Consider the following 23,993-nt stretch of genomic DNA (forward strand, 5'->3'; position numbering starts at 1 on the left):
AGACTTCCTTGCACAACCCACAATTGCACCGAATTTATAGGAACAAATCTACACAATCTCGATTTGGAAGTATAGTGAAGAAATGATAAATTTGGGGAAAAAATTGGAACCCACGACTTCATACCCACGACCCACGACTTCGTACCCACGACCCACGACCCACGACCATTAGGCAAACTCTTGTAGTTTAGGGACTAGTTTCGTCCGTTTATTAGGACCTTTTCAACCTATCTACAATTAGCAAAGCAGCATGAGTAGTGGAGTGCATTGGTCTAAAGTCAAATCGATTTTTATTTAAAAGCTTATTTTTATCAATAAAACTAACGCGTCTTTTGTACACTAATTTCTCGAGAATTTTGTTAAATACAGAAAGCAAGGAGATTGGTCGATAATTATTGACTGAGGTTCTAGACCCATTTTTATAGACTGGAATGACACAAGCAATTTTTAATTTATCTGGGCACAATTCCAGTAGATAATGAACAATTGAATATCAATTCTAGTGGTTTATATATAAATGGTGCGATAATTTTAAGAGCCCTAGTTGGAATAGAGGATAGACCACTTGCCTTAGAAAGTTTAAGGTCATTTATCTCTTGTTCAATCTCTAAATGAGTCATAGGTGCAATAAAGAAACTGGAAGATATAGGAGATTTCAAATAATCTAATGGAGATATATCAACGTTTGGGATAGAAGAAGCATAATGTTTACCAATACCAGAAAAATATTCATTAAAAGCATTAGCGATAAGGTGTGATGGAGGTCTTTGTTCTTATAAACTATTTTTGAAGGGATGTTCATAAAATCAGACTTCAGAGAGAAGGCAATCAACTACATAATATACCCTCCAACGACCCTCCCCACCCCTTGGGAATCTCAATTCCACTCCATGGGGGAGGTATGGATATTTTCTGGTACTAAATAATATACCCTCCTCAGATCCTCCCCCACCCCTTGGAAATCTCTATCCCACTCTATGGGGGACGTATGGATATATAGAGGATATTAATGTAATGTTCTGTTTATTATACAGATATCGATGAAACTTAAATATATATATTAATGTATGGTCAACAGTATCAAAGGCTGATGACAAGTCCAATAACACCAGGATAATCTATAAAAACCGAACTTCAGAAAGAGACCGTGATGTCACATCCTGATAATCGTATGGTCCAATCGCTTCAATCAACATGCGTAATGCAAATGAGCTTTGACGTCATTTCCTGTCGGTCGCACGGACCAATCAGAACCGCTCTCACTTCAGGCGCATTTCAGGCGCAAAAAAAACCCGGCTAATCCAAAGCAAACATTACTACTAAAGAAAACGTGAGCTCCTGGCAATAAAGGTAAAACACAAACGGGAATTCTAATAAACTAATTCTCTAGTGGTGCGAGTTGTTGACTGCGAAAAAAGGAAAACAGTTTTACCGGCTAAGAAATCCTTTGCTCGTGTTCATGGTTCATTGAATAGCCCTACAAAAAAAAAAAAAAAAAAAAAAAAAAAAAAAAAAAAAAAAAAGCAAGGGAAAATTCCCTTTTAATGTGCATTGCAAGCACATTTTTGTAAACAACGGTCTTGCAAATTATTCGCTGACTTGTGACATGAGATATTGTTCACTCAGCGGGAGGCGGGAATAGTTTACACTGATTATTAAATATTTTACTGCGACTTAAATTAAATTTCTTAATGAAGCAAAACCTTTCCTACTACTTTTACGTATATAGTTTACTTACCATGTCGACTGTATGTTCATAATTACAGTCAAAACCGCTCATGGCTTATCTTAGGATTTATTATTAGTTTCAGATTATTTCAACAATCCTAGGGGGTTAAGCATGAGCTGTTTTGACTCTGCCGTAGAAAGACAGAAAATTGATTCAAAGTATAATTTAAATTCTGAAGTTTTAGAAAAAATCTTAAAACTTTTATTTAGCATGATACAGTGAAACGGATTGCTGAAAATTATAAATGTCTGTCTTGAATTGAATATGGTATAATCTGATTTCCGGGAACGATTTGCATATCAAGGGAAAGTCCCGTATCAAATGTATGGGAAAGTCCCATCAAATCGTTATAGCAAATCGTTCCCGGAAATCAGGAAATCAGAAACCAGAAATCATCATCCCGAATATTCAGTTATTTTGTTGATGGTTGTATTGGAGGTAAGTTCACTGAATATTCGGATAGAAGTTGGATATGGGCCCTTCTTTTTTCTTACCTCGTCAAGAAACGTATCGTTTATGTAGACACAGCACTAGAATGAAAATTAAAACAGCTAAATAACTGTATCGGGGTTTTTTGTTTTCATCTCAGAATCAATTTGACCCGACCATTATGTAATGAACATTTAAAAGCTTGGAAAATATGGAGAAAAATCATATACAGATTTTTGTGAAAGGACTCGATGATCGAACTCTAACATTCATGATCCACAAGGTATGTATGCCTAGCTATCATGAAGGCATGAATATTATGATATAAGTCAGCTCTTTCCCACATGCCTTAGCTAATTAAAAGCCCTTTCACTTTCACTTTCACTTTCACTATCGCTTTTTTTTAAAACGACTATCTATTCAACAAGGATATAAACACAGCGACAAATAAAAAAAACCGTTAATAAATCTTTTGCATTACTCTAGATATTTTCAATATAACGAAGAAAAAGAAAATAGAAAAAAAAAAAAAAAAAGAAAGAAAGAAAAAAAAAAGAGATAGCATAGCATTAAAGGCTGTCTAGGATTTTTATATTAGCTTTTATAATCAGTGTACTGATTTTATTCTATTCTTGCTTTAGTACCTACGTCATCATGAATTTCAAAACCGTAAATTTGCTTTATAATGAAATAAAAGCTTCATAACCTTGTAAAGCCGTCAAAACTACACATTCCGGCCAAACTTTGTGGCTGTAAGGCTTTTCGTTGTTGATTTACAGGCGAGTAAACATGACGCAATTTTTGGTTAAAATGTGTGGAGCGGCCATCTTGGTGTTCCAAGTTGGTACACCATCATGGCGGACGAAATTTCAAAGGCTTAAGATGATTGAATATTTAATAATATTGACTATATTTCATTTAAATAAACCTTAAATAGATATTTAAAACGTGTCTAAGCGAAAATCTTTCGACTAGAGTAATTGTTTTGACTATCTTGACCGTTATTTAGATAGACGTGACGGTATTGCGTGACACAAACTCAACCTTCATAACTTGGGAACCAAACATCGAAATGACTCGAGATTTTTTCTTGTGACTTATAACACTGTTTATAAAACATACTTGAGAAATGCCTTTAATCCATCAATAGTTTAGATTTTGATGTTTTGATCACGTCATTAGAAAACCGGCAATATCACTATTTATATTTAAAACTAGTCTAATTGAAGGTTAATGAGTACTGCCGTATATTTGCTTGTGTTATGAGATGTTCGCTTATGATGTCATTTGCTGTGTTGGCAATGGAAATTTTCAAAACAACAAACGCTGGACTTCTCAGGCGGTATTTCAGCTAAAAGATCTTATGAACTCGATCGAGCGAAGTTTTATTAGAACAGTTGTATTTACTAAGTGACTTCTTAAATAATCAATGTGGATGTGGATATCGTAGAAAAGATAGCAAAACAAAAAAAAAAAAAAAAAAACAACAACAAAAAACAACAACAAAAAAAAAAAAAAAAAAAAAAAACGAAAAAAAGAACAATTCCAATGGAGTTTTGAAGGAAGTTCGGCCAATTTTGTCATTCAAATAAGCCGTTCTGAATAAAAAGTAGATTGATCGCCGCACATAATACAAACAGCCGAAGCAATGTTCTTGTGTTTTGAAATATGCCAAGGTCTAAAGAGACGATTCGCTCCAACAAATAATCAGTAATTTACAGACTTGAATGAAGACAAATTCAATAGCATTTCTAAACGAATTTCTATACGAAATATTTGCTTAGTTCACAGTGTAAATAAATAGTTTCAAAACTTCAGGCAACAAATGTAGGAGCCGTGACCCTTGAAGGTCAAGATAAGTAGTATTAATGTAACGCAACGCTTTTTGTTGATCGTCCCGATTGTATGGAGCGATGTTTAGTGTTGGGTGTATATCGTCACAGACTCCTATAAAAATTCGCAAAAATACTAGCATTATTTAAAATAAATAAAACTATTTCCAAGGACCTTCTGCATATTACTCCACAGGGAGCCCAAGCAATGAATTAGAAAAAAAAAAAAAAATGAAAATTTTTAAAAATAAATTTGAACATACCTTTGTCCTTTTTGTTGTCAGTTCTATTTAACATCACTCTTGGCGGGTTTAATAGGTTTTTAAAATATAAGCCTATGCACTCGTAAAGAAAAATATATGCAAAGTTTCAGTGCTTTTGCTTTTATTCCAGGATGCCATGGTTGACGATCTCAAACGAAAAATCCATTTAAAAAATGGAATTGCCGTTGAACATCAGAGGATATTTTACGTCTCAAAATTCCTAGAGCTTGGCAAAAGGCTTAGCGACTATCATATCGACAACGAAAGCACTTTATATCTAGTACTGCGGCTTTTGGGGGGTGCAAAGGAGTTGGACGAAGATGTTGAATTGTCTGAAGCTCCAGATATGATCACGTGGGATGATGATGCTGAAAACAAAAGGGCGAAAATGCCATGTGGCCATGCCATTAGTAAGACCGAAACCTTAAAAGAAATAACATTCATTCATCATCATCCATCCATCCATCCATCCATCCATCCATCCATCCATCCATCCATCCATCCATCCATCCATCCATCCATCCATCCATCCATTATAAAATAATTGGGATACTACGCGCGCTATGATTGGTCGAAAACCATGTTTGATGAGAGTATCAAAACACGCTACCGTCATTTTAATCTATCGCGCGCGCTCATTGGTCAGTTTGAATAAGACTGCACGTAGGGAGAATTGCTTTTTTTCGATCTTTTAGCGCGTTTGTTATTTTATGAAACAAATCAAAAACAGTTTTTTGTGTTTGATACTCTGATCAAAACACTTGGGATGTTGGGAGAACACTCAAGAAGCTGGAAACCACTCCGCTACGCGTCGTGGTTTCCTACGCTCCTCTCGTGTTCTCTCAACATCCCGCGTGTTTTGATCAGTGTATCAAACACAAAAAACTGTTTTTGATCTGTTAATTCATTAATTCATTCATTCATTTAGTCGATCAAAATCACTAAGTATTTTCAATATTTTAACTTATTCTTGTAAAGCGCTTTAGAATATTTATACTTTAAGCGCTATATAAATTATCAAATCATTATCGCTATCGCTATCGCTATCGCTATCGCTATCGCTATCGCTATCGCTATCGCTATCGCTATCGCTATCGCTATCGCTATCGCTATCGCTATCGCTATCGTTATCGTTAATATTATTATTACTATTATTATTATTAATTGATTTAGTCTATCCATCAGGGTCAGTCAGTCAGTAAATCATTTAGTCGATTAGCTAGTCAAAATTGAATGAGTCAGTACTCAGTCATTCAGTAGATCTATCAACAAAATACGTCTCTTCAATTTTGTGTGCATTCAGTCAGTCAGTCAGTAAATAATCATTCAATTTTTCTTCAAACTTTCAATTTTTACAAAGTTTAACATCCTTTTTGAATCATAGTCGTTATATGAGACAAGCTATATGAAGCCGATAAACTACAGAAACTAAATAAAACTCTGCATGCTCACGGGAATTCACCACGAGCCCCACGTGACGGCTATAAGTGTCAGTCGGTCAGTCACTCAGTCAGCGATAGCATTTACATACATACTTCAAGTCAGTAAGCGAAAATATTTGCATATACGTGAACTATACTTCGTAAGAAATACTAATATTTTGATCGATATTTGTATTAACAGCACCAGAGTCTCTAACATCCTACTGCCGTAGTCTTTTGGATACTGGTAAAAGTCGTTTTTTGTGTCCGTACTTAAGTCCTGATGAGCCACCCGTCTACTGTGGTAAAGAATGGGACTACATTACTGTACGTCGTCTTGCCGTCCTCACTAGCGACGAAAAGAAGGAGTTTGAGTCCAAGATATCCGAGAACTTCTTGATGAAAAGCGCTGGTATCCAAGAATGTCCGAGGTGCATGTCGATGGCAGAGCGACCAGAAAAGAAAGTCCGTGTCGTTTGTCCACTTTGCACCTTGAGGAGAGGAACAAACTTTGAATTTTGCTGGAATTGTCTGCGTGAATGGAAGACTACAGGAACCAAAAAATGTGGTAAAATACTGACAAAACGTGAAACAGCCAATTCCTCCCTCCCTCCCTCCCTCCCTCCCTCCCTCCCTCCCTCCCTCCCTCCCTCCCTCTCTCCCTCCCTCCCTCTCTGCCTCCCTCTTTTTTTTTCACTCCACCAATCAATTATGGTAACTTTTCTTTAATTTTTTAAATTATTTATGATACAGGTAATGAGGATTGCTCTGGAGAAGATCCTCGACTTAAGATTCTGAGAGAATGCAAAAAAAAGACAGTTATTGGCGTGGAAAACTGTCCAGCGATTCGTGCTTGTGTAAAGTGTGGTATGTTGATTGAACATATCAAAAATTGCAAACAAATGATCTGCCGATGCAAAGCAGAGTTCTGCTTTATCTGTCTGTCACCTAAAACAATAAAAGGCTGGTCTTGTGGGAGTTACAACCAGGCCTGTAAAATCGCTCCAATACAGACATCAGTAGTCGGAGCAGAATAGTCTAATTACCAGAGGGTCATGGAGAAGTCCAAAGTACGATCTCCGACGGTCTGTCAATCAATTAAGCTACACATGAAACGGAATTCCAAATGCTTTTTTTAACATTACGTCACTAAGGCCCTGTCCACACGTCCACACGCAACCCGTATCCGCAAAAAAAAATTGCGGATACAAAAATTTGCGGATACGTGTGGACGGGGCCTAACACGGCTGCCGCACGACGCACTAAGTTTCACTAACACGTGAAAATTGCTCTAATTATATATTTTGTTCGCTGTTGATGATGCCTTGATTTACATCATCGTTGTTACTGATTATTGCCGTCGTTATTGTAATCAAGGATGATAATTTCGCTTTATAATGAAGAAATGAAACACGCCAGCCGTGTTTTCACACGCTAATGAAACACGAATTCGAGAGCAGATCAGTCCAAACACAAACAACACGCAGAGGAGTGTTTGGACCTGCACGAGAATTCTCCCAAACATACCGAGTGTTTCATTGGCGTGTGAAAACACGGATATGGCGCGTTTCATTTCATTTATAAAACTAGACCCTTGTTCCAAGAATACACTCGTGCCCTGTGGGCGTGGCTTGTGTTGGGGGCTGCAGAGGGGTTAAGGCCATAGAAGTGTTTGAGAGAAAAAATCACTCAAATATAAAACGAGTGAACACTGAAACAAGGAAATGAACGGAGTGAAGGCACTAGATCACTAGAGTGCATACAATATGACCGTGAAACTTTAGTAATACTTAATAGCACAATTTCATGCAAATTCCATTGTTTTCTATTGTTTAATTAGCACTATTTTGTACTATTTAGTAATTAGTGTTTCACGGATTAATTTTTTGCACTCTAGTGCGAGCACTCTAACATGTGGGATACAGTAGAGTACAAACACTATAAGTGTGTAACATAAATACCACTAAATACTGCTAAATTATGCTATAATCCTATTGTTTTCTAATTGTTTAATTAGCGCTATTTACCACTTTATAGTACACTCAACAAAATTACTCGACTCTGATTGGTCGAGAGGAGTACAATTATAGCGTTAATAGAAAGCCGTAAAAACTAATAAGAACTAATATTTTTTATGCACTCAGTTGCGCGATGGACTGAAAATCGGTCGCCAAATAGACAAAGATGAACGCCGTCGCTTCGCATTTTTTACTGAAAGTTTGTTGAGTGAACTATAAACAAAAAATCGCACGATCTTCTCGTACAATTTGGAATTAATAGACATTCGTAATGTTTTGAACATTACTCGTGTCTATTAATTTTCAAATTGTACTCGAGATCGTGCGATTTCCTATACAAATACTGCAAAGCGCGGGCGTTGCACACTTTTAGTGTTTGTACTCTAGTTAAACACAATATTGTATTCTTTTCTTCGAGTCTACTTGACTATTACACATTGAGTATTATTGATTTCACATTTTTATGTTTTCACTGCGGAGGAAGGGAATGGAAATGAAATCTTTGAAGATCACTAAACATTGGAAAATAACTTAATCTACTTCAAAGACAAAGCTAAAAAACAACAACTTTACTTAACATTATTGTTATAAAGGACATGCAAATATATTAACATCACTGTAAACATATTAGGGACCTTAAGCTGCAGGACGGCAACGACGACGACGACGGCAAACATACAATAGCACTAATTGCGCTATCCAATAGATACTCGTTGGAATGTACGAAATACTGTGCATCATTGCCGTCTTATGCTGAAAGTAAGACGTTAAATGTCCTTTTTTTACGTACTAAAGAGAACGGCTACGCCAAAAGCTTATCTTTGTTGATTTTCGTTATAAGTAAAGCGCTCCCAAAAGACGACATTTCACTCTAAAACGGGGATGCTTATTGAGTAAAATACTAGGTAAACACGAAATAATAATACAATAGAAGGTTGAAGCGCTTCAACTTCGCCGACGTTGTCGCCCGCATTGCCGTCCTGCAGCTTAAGGTCCGGTCCCTATTATTAGAGTGCACACTGCATAGAGTACAAACATTAAAAGCGTGCAATACTTTGCACTATTTAGAACTAAAGGCTAATTACATAGTAGAAAACAATAGAATTAGCACAATTTCACAGTATTTAGAACTATTTATGTTGCACACTTTTAGTGTTTGTACTCTATTAATGAAAGTTAATTAAATTATTGTCGAATAGCAGTCATTCGTACAAGGTTAAGACTAAATTCAAAACTCGCACCGATGTGAGGCTTAAGTTGTGAATAAAGGGATCTGGCGTGATTCGTGACTTTTGAATCACGCCAGATTACTTTGAGTCACGCCAGATCCCTTTGTTCACAACTTAAGCCTCACATCGGTGCGAGTTTTGAATTTGGTCTATAAGAACAGTGTATTTATAAGTATTATGATAACAATAGGGATTCCTTATTTTGAAGGTTTTCTGTGTTTATTTTTAGTTTTTGATACAACTAAACAGTTGATGAGTAAAGGCTGGTTCATACTTTAACATAAGTATAAACATATTAAAGCATAAGAAACTGAAGCTTATAAAAAAACATAAATAAGTTTGCACTGTATTCTTTGTTTGCACGTTACGTCATCGTGGCCATGTTGGTGCCATTTAACAAAAGATTTCTCATTAGCATCCATTGCTAACGGTACCAAAATGGCCACCATGGTTTTGTCTTTTAACTGCCTTGGGAATTGTTTGCAACCCATCAACGAACTTTTGGATTATCGTCTTCAGGCTTGTAGTCGACCTTGTATATAGGACATTGGACGATGTGCGCGCGCTCAAAAACCGCTGAAAAATCTACAAGATTTTATTGAAGAACCATACACGTTTTGAGCTTCAACAGGGCAAAACCCTCAAATTTTGCACGGGACTCTCTGTTTTTTACTAGCTCATTCGAAAATATTCCTTAAAATCTAGGTTATATCAACATTTTAGAAAACGTTTATATCAGTAACACATGAAAAAATGTAGGGATTTTTGTTCGACTTTATGAGATTTTTTAAGAGCACCGAAACTACAAAATATGACAAATCAATGTATCTTTTTGACTTTTTGTCGAAATATCCGAATTTCACATCTCCACATGGATGTTTTATTGATCCAAATCTAAATGTCACTTCCTCCAATGTACTTTTTTATCTATTGATTGACTACTTTAGCCACAGGGAGCCCGGCTTGGTGATGCCAAATCGGTAAAACGATCACGTTTCATATGTTGATGACATTACATAATAATCGTAACTCAATACACCCCTATTACAAAAGGTCACTACGTAATAGAACACCAGTGTTTGTAACGCGTAACTTAATACCGTGATAAATTCAAATTCAAATACGTAACGCACGCGTTAAGAAGAGAGAAAGGAGAGAAGGGCTGAAACAAGCGAGGTTTATTCGTTGTATGTGCGCCAGCAGTTGATGGGACACTTAATTTATTCATAACCAGCATGACATCGAACGTGCACTCAAATGTACACGTTCCGAGTTCGTCAATAATAGTGAGTATTAAAAATGATTTAAAAAAATACGAAATGAGTTTGTTATCGATTATAAACTAAGAATTATTTTCGTGAACTTTGAGGACAGGCTACTTGAAACAGTGAAGTTGGCTCTGAAGAAATATCAATCGCCGAAACATACGAAGAGCTACCGGCTTATGGTTCAGAATAGAGAAAATATAGACAATAATAACAGAGAACTCGGACGTCTCCTAAAAACCGTCTTTCCTTCAGCAACTAGAGTCAAAGTCACTTCTGGAAAAAAGCGGGGAAAAAACATTTCTACCTGTCAAGATCTTTTGTTATTTTCATTGAAAAATGGCAGATCAGGCTAGGTTAATTATAAACCAAGCTTGCCGAAATTGCCGAAAATATCATGAGAACTGCTCACAAGTTATGAAATCAACGCTCCCTCAGTTGGTTTAATCTATACTCATTCGCTTGATCCAGGTTTAAGAGCCCTAACTCTAAAACAAGACTAGAAAATCGAGGTTTTAAAAGGGCTACTATATTTTGTTTCAGCCCTTCTCTCCTTTCTCTCTTCTTACGGGGCATCTAACACTATTGCATTACAAGTTCTATTACGTAGTGACCGTTTCAGTATATGGGTGTATTGAGTTACGATTATTATGTAATGTCATCAATATATGAAACGTGATCGTTTTACCGATTTAGCATCACCAAGCCGGGCTCCCTGTGCTTTAGCAAGGATGTTGGATGATCTTACGCTCGAGGACGAGCACTCTAAAAATACACTCTAGAAATGACGTAACTACTGACGTAAGAGGAAATTTCGTTCGCGCCATTTAGCTAATCTATGAAAACCGAACTTCAGAACGAGACCGTGATGTCACATCCTGATAATCGTATGATCCAATCGCTTCAACAGGCGCAATGCAAATGAAATTCGACATCATTTCCTGCTGGTCGCCCGGACCAATCGGATGAGGCTTCGGTTATAGCGCAATGCAAAATGAACTTTGACGTCATTCCATTTCGGTCGCACGGACCAATCAGAACCGCTCTCACTTCAGGCGCATTTCAGTTAGAATATTAGCCTTATTGACCTAAAAACCTTAATCTTAAAAAGAGTCTTTAGAAAAGGATTAACTGAACAAAAGTGCCGATGACAGTCGCTTGTGTTTCTATAAAGCTGAAACATAGTATTCTAAATAAACCAAAAATAAGGGAATAATTCTTAACTAAAAGTTTACGAGTAAACAACTATAATGAAGGACGTCCAAAAATATACGTGTCCTTAGGAAGTCTTTTCTGCGCAAGTCTTACTAAACTGGTTTTACTGAACAGCTTTAACTCAAAGGTCCACGTCCAGATTACTGAGTAGTTAAAAAGAACCTTTCACTGTCTATATAATTCAATTACTGCATGACCTTTGTTAGGAAGGTATTTTACAAGGTCAACATACCCAAACCTTCTGTTCCGATAATCATATTTTATCCTTATTTAAGGCTAAATTGTTACCATAAAAACCTAAGTCAAATTTCGAATCTTATACCCCATTCACACCTAAACGTGTTTAGTTAAACTATGTTTTCATTAGGAAAAAAATTGAGGAACTAGAAACCTACAAAATAATGAAGCTTCCTAAAATATTGTCAGAGCAAGACAAAGAATAGTTTACATGCACTTTTTCACCAAATATTCCCAAAGTAGCGGAAAAGTACAAATAAAGAAATTATACAAGGTTATATTTTCCAGTCAATATGGTCTTAATTATCGCGAGTCATTAGATTAAAGCTCGAAAAAATTATATTTCTTGAAAAATTGTTGACATCACCATTCAGATCAAAAAGTACAATTGAGCCGGGGAAAAATTAATATCGCAATGTGGCGAACTATAGGACATATGACGAATTCTAAATAAAGAAACAATTGATAACATCTGGTCGTCGGTTATGAGACGGCAAAGCTAGGAGCTTCGAGAAGTAAGGTAAAGAAATGTTTTCCTTTTTCTCTTTCCTCATCCTTTTTCTTAACTTCTTTAACGATTGTTGTTACTCTAGTCTCTTGTTCTTGTTCTTCTTGTTCTTCTTTTTCCTCATTTGAAATTCTTCTTTATCTCGTTCTTGTTTTTCTTCTTCTTCTTCTTCTTCTTCTTTTTCTTCTTCTTCTTCTTCTTCTTCTTCTTCTTCTTCTTCTTCTTCTTCTTTTTCTTTTTCTTCTCCCTCTTATTCTACTACAACTATATACTTCTTCTTGTCAGTTTTCATATCCTGGCTTGTTCTTCATGTTCTTGTCTTAGCATTCTTCTTCTTCTTTAAATTCGTTCATTCATTACATTTTCTCCCTTTCCGGCAGATGAACCCTTTTATGCTCAAAGTGGTTTTTCTTATTCAAATATGGCAGTTGTGTACTCTATTCTCTTCAACAAAAGGTAAATTGGAGTATATTTAATACATTGTCATTCAATCACATTTTATCCAAAAAAGGCTGAACTTCAAGATTAAACCTATATACATATGAGACTCGGTAGCTTAGTGTTCATTCCATGGCTACGGAATCGCCACAAGGTAAAGGTTCAATTCCCGTTCAAGACTGAGAATTTTTTCTGAGTCTTTCAATTTGCAGCTGCATAAGTTGCTTCATATACTGCGAGGGTCAGCTCAATTTAGCGCATTACAACCGCAGTACAAATATATAGTTCATATATATTATCATACACTACCTATATACGTATACTTTTTTTTCTTGGAAAGTTTGGTATTGAAGTTTCATAGCATTTAAAAGTTTTCACTCCGTTTTGGCGAAGCTGTCTGTTATGATCAGCTTCGAAATATTTTGAATTTAACTTTCAAATTAAAGTTTTCGCTATATGTATTTTGCTAATATGTTTTCCAGATTCTACTTGTAGCATGTTCTTAAATTCGTGAACACTTTTAGCGCGCGCATTTTCGGTCAAGCAGTTACGGACGTGAATTTTGTCTCTTTTTTTCAGATTTAAGCCCCTTTCTTTTCTTCAGATCGTTTTAAAATCAAGCTACGCTTAAAATTTCAGACAGACTCCGGCTTAGCCGGAGTGAACAAAGAAAGCATGTGTTTACATCTTGTTTCATTTTAAATGTAAACGCAATAATCAAGTACCATTGTACTTTTTCTTTTTCTTTCTCGCTCTGGTATATTGAAGTCAAGAAAATGTTATTTTTGACAAAATGTCTGATTGCAATCGTTCTCAAAAACTAACTGGATCGTATAATTTGCCGTCTCGACAAAAAAGACCATTTGCCAAAATGGCGGTCGCAAATTCCAATGAGTTAAGATTAAGCTGAGTGAAAAACCAATACCAGCACTGGAAATAGCTACCTTTACTTTACTACCTTACAAATATTTATTATGTCAGGTGATATATCGGCCGAGAAAACTTAAGCTGAAAATGTGCGGGGTATAACGTACACCCAAGACATACAAACGTCTGTAAATTTGTCAATTTTCAACTCTAGTTTTCTTGAACCTTCCAGTGAAGGTCCGTGGAGTTTCAAAGTGTTTGTAGTTGAATTTATTTATCTTTACTCCACTGTTCGTTGTTTTTGTGAAAATTCTGACGCTGAAACGAGGAAAACGCTGAGCATATCAAACATCGAGTGTCGTGTTTTACTCTAATTTTTTTCGGTAAAAAATTCCGAGTTGATTTCTAGAAAATGTGTATAAAGGTAGATAAATCGATGTTAAATAGGTTTCTCGGATGAGAGAGATTTCTGCAGCTAACGATGGATGAAAAGCTCTTTCTACGTCAACTTCAACCAAATATTGAATTGATCATACCATATGGAGTGAGCTTTCTCTACTCCAACTTCGATACTAACATATAGAGTAAAGCTTGATATGTAAATGAGTCTGGAATCAAGGAATACCGCCGTGCTTATTGTTCGAATTCGAATATTGTAACTCGATCACAGCTCACAGTAGGGATCTGCCGTGTGGTCGACACCTTGTACATTTTCATTGGCTGAGCAGTGAACTTATGTCTTGTGATGTGGTTCAAATAATTTCATCAATTCAATTCCATGTCATAATTCCATGTTTATTTTATGTTTTTTTTTTTTTTTTTTCGTTTTTCGCTTCTTAACAGTTTAGACTTTATTTAAACATAAGTGACTTAGAGTTATATCTTATATTTAACTTATTGTAGCTAACTTTATAGAGTTTATAGTAGAGAATATTTTTATTTCTACACATGGGTTAATACCAGCTTTTACCAAGGTACTAGCTGATCCATTTTTGTAGGATAAATAAAGTTATTATTATTATTATTATTGTTATTATTATTATTATTATTATTATTATTATTATTATTAATATTATTATAACCAGTAGGGATCTGCCGTGTGGTAATCCAATCGACGCCTTAAACATTTTCATTGGCTGATCAGTGAACTTGTGCCTCGTGATTGGTTCAAATATTTTCATCCATTTCCTAGTATAACCAGCCATGTCACAGTCACAGCCGACTTCAATAGACCGTTTTCTCAAGGTTGCGTGCGCATCCAAATTTAAGGAACTTGACGAGCCACGATACCAGAACACGAGTATTATCATGCATTGCTATGATTTTTTTTCGATAAGAATTCATAACATTGAATATTCTCCTCTTTAAATATAAAGCTGTCTTCTCAATTTTACTGAATTTGTGTTCAGTTTTGTGGCCCGTCAAGTTGGATGCGCACGCAACTTTGAGAAATCAATTTACCATTTCAGCTTCCCGATGTTGGCTGACAAGCGTCAACAATGGCAGCGTCAGCTGCTCCAACACGACATGTCACGTGACCTGTCATCCGGGGTATTTCCTGTTGGGAAGTGGACAGGTCCCTTGCTTCACAGAATGGAGCGTAAGAAAACCTATATGTGGTAAGTTTTTCAAAGCAAAAAGAGGTGCAAAATATCGTGAAGCATGGCCGAATTTAGGGACTGTTCAGTTTATACATGCATGGGAGGGGGTGGGGGGGGGGGGGGGTTGGGGGGGTATGTAAATATAGCAAATATGTCTGTCTGTCTGTCTGTCTGTCTGTCTGTCTGTCTGTCTGTCTGTCTGTAAAAAGTATGGCACTTGAGAAGGGGCCACTGGAAAAATAATATTAGCTAGATAGAAAATTTATTTTTAAAAAATACAACAAAATACCATTAATATCGAAGGATGAACACTGACACATAACACTTAGGAAACTATACACCGTGAAAAGATGAAAAAACTTACTGACGTTTCGGACGCTAGTCCTTCGTCGGAGTAAAAGAGAAAGAAGTGGTAGAAAGGAGTGTATATATGATAGAATAAGACAAAAGAAACCAATGAGAGCAAGGTAGGCAAGGAAACAAAAACAAACAATCAAAAGACAAAAGAAAAGGTTAGTTGAAAATAAAGCGTTCATTAATCCCGTTGGGACTAAGAGTGCCCAATAGGTGAATAAGCCGCATTTCTTTGGTCTTGCGACAATCATTGTTGCCGTTAAGCAAAGAAAGACCGAAAACAATGAAGTCAGAAAGAGAATGGTTAGCTAGATTAAAATGGCGGGAAACTGGTTTGGTGGGATCGTTATTGCGAATATCATAAAGATGATTGCAAATGCGATCACCAAGACGGCGGCCAGTCTCGCCCACATACAAAAGATTACAGCGGGTATATTTAATACAATATACAACATTAGAAGTGGTACAAACAAAATGGTCAGTGATTTTAACAGTTGATTTAGGACCGACAACAGAAGTGTGAGAGACTATGTGAGGACAAGTATAACAACGTTTACGAGAACAGCGAAAAGTACCAGGTTCTTTGTTAGAGGGAAGAACTCCCTTGACCAAGAAAGAACGGAGATTACGATCACGTTTATAGGAAAAGAGAGGGCGGTTGTTGAAAATAGCAGAAGTGCGAGTATCAGAGTCAAGCAGAGAAAAGTTGCGGTTAACAATGGGTTTAATGGAAATGTTAATAGGATGATACGTAAGAGTGAAAGGAATGCGGTCATTAGAGGGGCGAGTGTGAGGAGTGAGAGCGGTGGTACGATCAATAGTAGAAACTTTACGAATGGCGCGATCAATAACATGAGCAGGATAATTACGCTTAAGGAAGAAGGAACGCATCTCAGAACATTTAACACAAAAATAAAGATCATCACTACACAAACGACGAAGACGAAGAAATTGCGAGAACGGAATAGCGTTAAGAGTGTGCTTAGGATGAGAAGACGAGTAGAGTAAATAAGAATGAGAGTCAGTAGGTTTGTAATGGACACTTTTTTCTCGTGCATAGTCGGGTTTAATTTAGAACGAAACGCCAATGGTTTAAATGCCGGACGACTTGAGGTCCAGTACGACGGCAGGCCAGGCTATCTCATGATCTACCAAAGAACGATGAAAGAAGCTAATGTCATCTGCAGAATGCTTGGTCTTAGTAATGCCTACGCCTACCTGGACTATAGGAACGAACATGTACCCTCGTCCAAAGGGTGCTGGTATTTTAATGTTTGGTGCGTGGGGAACGAGGAGTCGCTCTTGAAATGCCGGAATTATGGGTTTACGAAAATGTATACTGTTTACTGTTCGTGGTATACAACGGCAGCTGTGATGTGTGGACGGCCTAATAGTAAGTAAAGTGTGTTATCAGATATTGATTGTTTCGTTCGATCATTTATTTTATTCTTTACCAATTTTGTCTTTTTTACACTTATGGCTTCCGTTTTTACCACCCATTCGTCCATCCATTTATTCCTTGCCTGCCTGCCTGCCTGCCTGCCTGCCTGCCTGCCTGCCTGCCTGCCTGCCTGCCTGCCTGCCTGCCTGCCTGCCTGCCTGCCTGCCTGCCTGCCTGCCTGCCTGCCTGCTCCTAAAAATACCGTTATCTGTATAAATTTACAGTATATCACTATTAACGTCATTCATACATTTTTGATTTCAGTGACAGTCAGAGTCCAGAATACCAATACTTTGAACATGGGCCGAGTAGAAGTGTCTATGAATGGAACATGGGGTAAAGTGGCATATAGTAGTGGATGGACCGTACAGTCAGCGAACGTTGTCTGTCGGATGTTGGGCCTACCGAATGCAACAGCCGCTCCTGACTTATCGATGGTGTATTACAAAAGACCATCGGGATACACATGGATCCAGATCGATGGATGTAAAAAGAACGAAACGTCTCTTTTTGATTGCAGTTTTCTTGTCTTGGGACGAAGCTCTTATTACAATAAGCATGGAGACGCAGGGGTTATTTGTGGTCCCCCTAAAGGTATATTGAATTATGGCGCTATTCCGTGCCGTACCGTGCTGTGCTGTGCTGTGCTGTGCTGTGCTGTGCTGTGCTGTGCTGTGCTGTGCTGTGCTGTGCTGTGCTGTGCTGTGCTGTGCTGTGCTGTGCTGTGCTGTGCTGTGCTGTGCTGTGCTGTGCTGTGCTGTGCTGTGCTGTGCTGTGCTGTGCTGTGCTGTGCTGTGCTGTGCTGTTATCATTTTGAATCATCCTAACATGGGGCTATCTTTTAGTTTCAGTTTCTTTTGCATTCAATGCTGCACTCATGGGAGAGGTCTCTTTAGTTGTCAATACAGTAAGAGCGAAGCTTGGCACCAAAAACTGGGACGACAATTCTCTAGCGGTACTCTGTCGTATGGCTGGAGTCGAAGGACCCCATGAAGTTCCTGCTTTAACTCTTGGGTCAAAAGTTTCACAAGTTGAGCAATTCCTTTGGTTAAACAATGTGAAATGTTTTGGAAACGAAAGCTCTTTGTTGGACTGTGAAAACCCTGGATTACGAAATAAAAATAAATTTGGTTTAGCGTCTTCTTCTACGGCGATGGCAGTCTGTGGTCGAGTAAATAGTGAGGACATTTTAATGCTTTTAATAATTTCCATTCTTCTTCTTGTTCTTGTTCTTTTCTTCTTCTTCTTCTTTTTTTTTTTTGGCTGTTGCTGCTGTTGCCGTTGCTTCTGTTGTTCCTGTTGTTGTTGTTGTTGTTGCTGCTGCTGTTGTTTCTGTTGCTTCTACCTCTTTTATTGTTGCTTTTTGAAGTTCTTCTCGTCCTCCTTCAATTTTATAATTAAGGTAGCTCTATTCTTTTCATAACCTCTTCTGACATGCATCTTGTTCTTTTCTTCTTCTTCTTGTTTTGGATGTTGCTGCTGTTGCCGTTGCTGTTGTTGTTCTGTTGTTGTTGTTTCTGCTTTTCTTCCTGCTCTTGTTGCTTCTGTTGCTGTTGTTGTTGTTGTTGTTACTGCTGCTGCTGCTGGTGCTACTGTTGCTGCTGCTGGTGTTGCCGCTGATGTTTTTGTTTCTGCTCTTGTTCCTGCTCTCGTTACTTCTGTTGTTCCTATTGATGTTGTTGCTACTGCTGCTGCTGCTGTTGCTACTGTTGCTGCTGTTGTCGTTGTTTCTGTTGTTTCTACTTCTTTAATTGTTGCTTTTTGAAGTTCTTCTCGTCAACCTTCAGTTTTATAATTAAGGTAGCTCTTCTCTTTTCTTGACCTCTTCTGACATGCATCTTTTAGTAAATCTAGCTTATCCTATTTTTTTAGTTACTTTTGAGCTGACTGAAGGAAGAACATCGCGCCAAGGGATGGTCAAACCTCTTTTCAATGGTCTCCAAGGGGTGTTCTACCTCCGACCAGAACACAACTACACCAACCTCGCTAAAGTAATCTGTCGCACACTTGGTCTTCCTCCACCATCATTGTTCGTTAATGATGCAAAGATCATTTCTCGCTATCCACAATATAGAACACTGGGTATAAAAGATCCCCGTTGCTATGGAAACGAGTCATCTATTGGCGAATGTAAGAAGACGATAGTCAAGGATGACAATACTGGAGGTCTTCCTGGATTGATTTGTGGAAAAGGTAAAAAAGCCTGTATAAATATGAAACATTGTCTGTTTTTGGACTAAGTTTTTGATCTAACGTTGTGTGACAAGTCACGTTTTATGCGTCATGTCACATGACGTCTTGTCACGCCACATCAGGATTCCCGTTAAATTTGTTAGTTAGCCATGCCCTGACTTAGATCAGCCCAGAGGTTGTCTCAGGGTTCTATCTGTGAGTTAGCCGCGCCCTGACTTAGATCAGCCCAGAGGTTGTTTCAGGGTTCAATCTGTGAGTTAGCCGTACCGTAACTTAGATCAGCCCAGAAGGTTGTTTCAGGGTTCAATCTGTGAGTTAGCCATGCCCTGACTTAGATCAGCCCAGAAGTTGTTTCAGGGTTCAATCTGTGAGTTAACCGTGTCCTGACTTAGATCAGCCCAGAAGTTGTTTCAGGGTTCAATCTGTGAGTTAGCCGTACCGTAACTTAGATCAGCCCAGAGGTTGTTTCAGGGTTCAATCTGTGAGTCAGCCATGCCCCGACTTAGATCAGCACAGAGGTTGTTTCAGGGTTCGATCTGTGAGTTAGCCATGCCCTGACTTAGATCAGCCCAGAGGTTGTTTCAGGATTCTATCTGTGAGTTAGCCGCGCCCTGACTTAGATCAGCCCATAGACTTTTCTGGGTTTGATAAAGTTTGCATGAAGGTAAGTAAATCGCTAAGTTAGTCTGGGCTGCCTGTGGCAAAGAAAGACACGGCTACCGATGAAAAGAATTGATTGTAACGCACTTATCAGGCGTTAGGGTGCACAAAGTTCAAACGAAGTCATTAAACCCAGTATTTTGAACACGCGTTTGTAGTTTAATCGACAAATGATACGGTTCGACAAGAAATTACACGGTTACACGGTTCGAAAACTACGAAACAAAGAAAGGTAAATAAAGGTTACAAAACTACAATAAATGCAGAGGAATCACAATCAAATATCTAGAGAAAATCCTTACTTACATTACTGGGCCTTTTGGTAATGAATAAAAGTCGGGAAGTAGAAATAAAACGTAGAAAATATAACAACAAATTATATTAGTCGCACATGGTTTCTTCTGCCTTATGTCTCTCAAAACGTTTCTAATACGTCTTATTCTTCCGCGCGACTCTGCTGACCGGATGTGTCAAAAGAAAAAATCCGAATAAATTATAACAATATTAACGACAAAACTGTTCTGTATCAACAAATGTTCAGCCATTACACTGATACCTGGAAATAATAAGCCTGCATGTGAACATGATTCTGCTGTGAGGAGGGGACTGGGGAGAGGAAGGGGTTCCCCTCCCCTTCCCGTCCCCAGTGCCCTCCCCAGAGAGGCCAAGTTCACAGGCAAGGAAAAATCTGATTTTTAAATTGCCTATAAAAAAAGATTGAAGACATCCCTTTCGTTTATAGATTTTTATTGTCCATCTGGTTGTGCTTGTTCGTATGCGCTCGACAGCGTTCACTGCACCAACGCAAATCTGACTGAAGTGTTCCAAAACATTCATATGTTTACTTCAACCCTGTGAGTAAAAAAAAAACTCTATCAGACCTTTTTAAATTAGTCAGTAATAAACATCCAACTGTATACTTTAATTATAAACTCCTATTTTTGAAAAAACGTCAACTTGTTTGTCGCAGCCAAAAGAAATAGGCGATATAAGCGATAAGAAATATGTCATTCAAAGACCCGGCAAGTGGAATAGCGGAATGACTTGTGTTTCTAGTTTCATCATGCAGAGTTAATACCTCTGTTTTCATGTTCAGTGTTGCTTGTATTTGTGTTAAATTTACGACATTTCGTCTCCCAGAAAGATTCCTCTAGGAAATCAATCCAAGGTGTCTATATGCCCTTAATTCCTTTCTGTCTTGGAATGATCTATCGCCTATCGCTTTGGTTTCGACAACCTTCTAGGTGGATATTCATTCACTCGGGGCAGAGCCTCATTTCAGCATTAAAACATTCACGAATTCTCAAATTTCAAGTGTAATCTCTTGCGCTTTCACAACCTTAGTGGTGGCTATAAGGGCCCAAAGTTTGGTTCTAGTCTTTTAATCAAGATTTGGCTACATATTCGTGTACGGGAGAATTTGTCAGGGGAATTCTATTTAAATTAAAATTTCGAGTGAGGAGAACCAAAATCCCACTCGCGTAACCCCGTACAAGAGGAATTTTATTAAAACGGCTATGGTCATTTGCCCATAGCCAATTTGATCCAATACTGGAGTAGTTGTTCACTGATGACTGGCCCCATAAACGATCGGCATGTAAAGCAGCATACCCACACATTTAAGATTTAATGTTTACACGGATGGAGCAAATTTTCTAAAAAGGAATCGTGCGTTCAGAGACGCTCTTAGCTAATTTTTATGCCCTTTTAAAATCTATCTTTAATGTATCAAGTCATCTTCAAGACAATGGATCAAAAACAGAACTAGACGAGTCTTTTCTCCTGCGACTCCCACTAAAAGTATCAACACTGTAAGTGTGTTCTAATCTAGTGCTCACTCTCCGGCATGCTTGCTGGAAAATACTAAAACCACATATCAATGATATCCCTTATATTCCTATTTCATTTGGGAAAACAATACGAAGCATGGTTCACTGATCTGCAGTTTTCGGAAGAGTTTCGGATTTTATTCGGCGGACACAAAAATTTACTAACCCGACCGTACTAAAGTATTAATAATGCAGTTAAAATATTCTGGTTTGAAGTTGTTTGTGCACTAGCAACCATGTGATTAATCTGCATTACAATGTGAAAACCATCATGGCGACTATCGTGAATATAAAGTATTGACGCCCTTTAGACCAATCACAGAGCGCGAAATTATTGTTCATCCAATCAACATCCTCGCAAACAGTATCTTCACGGTCACGATCGACAACGCATGCGTGTATCTAGCGAGCAGTTGTCAAAGTCCCAAAGAGGGTTTCTCAGTGCGCAGCAATATATACCTCTATCAAGCGACCAACCTCTTTTTAACAACCAATTGCCACAGTCTCAAAAAGGGTTTTTGCACTCGTTCATACCTGACGGGAAGGCCCTTTTATATCATTGTTGCAACTTTGGCTGCAGATTGTCTTACAAACCTCGAAGTGTTCTAAGAAATTGTATTTTTTTTTTCATTTTGTAGTTCGATAAAAGGATACAAAATCCACCGGTTGAAGCGGGTATACTTTTTCCGTCTAAAGAATAAACTGGATAAATTGTAAGTTACTAATACTCTAGGGCATAATGTCATTCGTAGCTCTCCTTGTGACTTCTCTTTGATTAATCAATCCACGGTCAAATCCGGGACGTAATAATCCATCCTGGTCAAATATTTCAGACCAAGTGTTATTCCTTGAGAATAAGATTCTTTGGTTTAGTCGCAAACGTTAAACAAAGAAATGATATTCAAGGGAATAACACGCGGTCTGAAATGGGTAAACATTGCACCACAACGAACAACGAATAAGGTCAATATTCAAAATATGTTGCTTGGCTACTATTTGGGCACACTTGAATGAGAATGGATAATGGAAATTTGAAACTTGGCTAAACTTATCTCATATATTTTCACAAACTCACGTGGTCTGAAATTGGAAAACATTCTTTCTTTTTTTTTCTTTCTTTCTTTTTTAAATTTTAAAACCTTTTTTTCATTCATCATCAGAACACTTGAAAACAACGACCTCCACATTCTCGATCCGTGGTTTATTTCGAGGCTTAAAATGAGTGCAATGTAAGTTGTGCTTTGATTTGAATTGATTTTGAACCGATCTGTGACGGAGTTAGCCATACCCTGACTTAGATCAGCCCAGAGGTTGTTCCAGGGTTCGATCTGTGAGTTTACCGTGCCCTGACTTAGATCAGCCCAGAGGTTGTTTCAGGGTTCGATCTGTGAGTTAGCCATGCCCTGATTTAGATCAGCCCAGAGGTTGTTTCAGGGTTCGATCTGTGAGTTAGCCATGCCCTGACTTAGATCAGCCCAGAGGTTGTTTCAGGGTTCGATCTGTGAGTTAGCCATGCCCTGATTTAGATCAGCCCAGAGGTTGTTTCAGGGTTCGATCTGTGAGTTAGCCATGCCCTGATTTAGATCAGCCCAGAGATTGTTTCAGGGTTCGATCTGTGAGTTTGCCGTGCCCTGACTTAGATCAGCCCAGAGGTTGTTTCCGGGTTCGATCTGTGAGTTAGCCATGCCCTGATTTAGATCAGCCCAGAGGTTGTTTCAGGGTTCGATCTGTGACGGAGCTAGATGTGCCCTGACTTAGATCAGCCCAGAGGTCGTTTCAAGGTTCGATCAGTACAGGTCAATAAAGATCTTTGAATTCACATCATTCAATGTTATTTACCAGAGAAATCAAAGACAACAACATAACAACGATAAAAACAGACGCTTTCGCTGGAATATTTCAATGTAGTTCAATGTAAGTAAAAAAAGTACTTGTACTTGAGTTGAACAAATCTCGTATCCAGAGCCTGCGTTTCTTCTGGCCTGCGGCAAATAACGAGGGCTCTGTTGTATTCCATTTTCGGCGCATGCGCAATTTTCCAGAAGTGAAATATAATTAATGAAAATCATGCTTTAAATCAGTTCTGCGTTTACTTTCGACTAAAATAAGATTTAGAAATCGGAACATTTTATTATTTATCTATTTATTTTTTACTTTATTTTGGCAAGTCTATGAACGCATGCACTATTATACAGCAATTCCAAGAAATCCTGGTCTCAAAAAATTGATTATGCCAGAGCCCTCGTTTTTCGCCGCAGGCCAGAAAAAAACGCAGGCTCTGGGTACGGGATTGGGGTTGAACATTGCAGAAAACCGTCTGCGCATGATTCCTTTAATGTTCGTATGCATATTAGTTTAAAACGTTTTTGTGAAATTGCAACAATATGCAAATTTGACTTTCAAAGACGCCTGACAAATAAACGTCAAACGTAATTTCAGTCAATTTTTTTTATATTCTTTTATT

General features: G+C 37.9%; 2 protein-coding genes across 2 annotated transcripts; both read left to right on the plus strand.

The window, feature by feature from the left end:
* The first annotated feature begins 2,044 nt into the window (after nucleotides 1-2,044).
* Nucleotides 2,045-9,259, plus strand: LOC116294280 (uncharacterized). The gene is made up of 5 exons (XM_089031611.1): nucleotides 2,045-2,167; nucleotides 2,319-2,441; nucleotides 4,384-4,663; nucleotides 5,877-6,242; nucleotides 6,428-9,259. The coding sequence occupies exons 2-5, from the start codon at nucleotides 2,370-2,372 to the stop codon at nucleotides 6,709-6,711; spliced, it is 1,002 nt and encodes a 333-aa protein (XP_088887737.1). The 5' UTR covers nucleotides 2,045-2,167; nucleotides 2,319-2,369; the 3' UTR covers nucleotides 6,712-9,259.
* A 5,671-nt stretch (nucleotides 9,260-14,930) lies between these two features.
* LOC116294295 (scavenger receptor cysteine-rich domain superfamily protein-like) lies at nucleotides 14,931-23,447 on the plus strand. Its single transcript, XM_031701862.2, has 10 exons — nucleotides 14,931-15,070; nucleotides 16,467-16,799; nucleotides 17,112-17,441; nucleotides 17,693-18,025; nucleotides 18,720-19,040; nucleotides 20,443-20,554; nucleotides 21,434-21,511; nucleotides 22,168-22,242; nucleotides 22,690-22,758; nucleotides 23,372-23,447. Exons 2-10 carry the CDS (start codon nucleotides 16,550-16,552, stop codon nucleotides 23,445-23,447), a joined length of 1,644 nt encoding a protein of 547 aa, XP_031557722.2. The 5' UTR covers nucleotides 14,931-15,070; nucleotides 16,467-16,549.
* The last annotated feature ends 546 nt before the right edge of the window (nucleotides 23,448-23,993 follow it).

The sequence above is a fragment of the Actinia tenebrosa genome, unplaced genomic scaffold, assembly GCF_029948245.1.
Source record: "Actinia tenebrosa isolate PJP-AT-01 unplaced genomic scaffold, QUT_ActTen_1.0 PGA_scaffold17__23_contigs__length_9995812, whole genome shotgun sequence".
Classification (NCBI taxonomy): Eukaryota; Metazoa; Cnidaria; class Anthozoa; order Actiniaria; family Actiniidae; genus Actinia; species Actinia tenebrosa.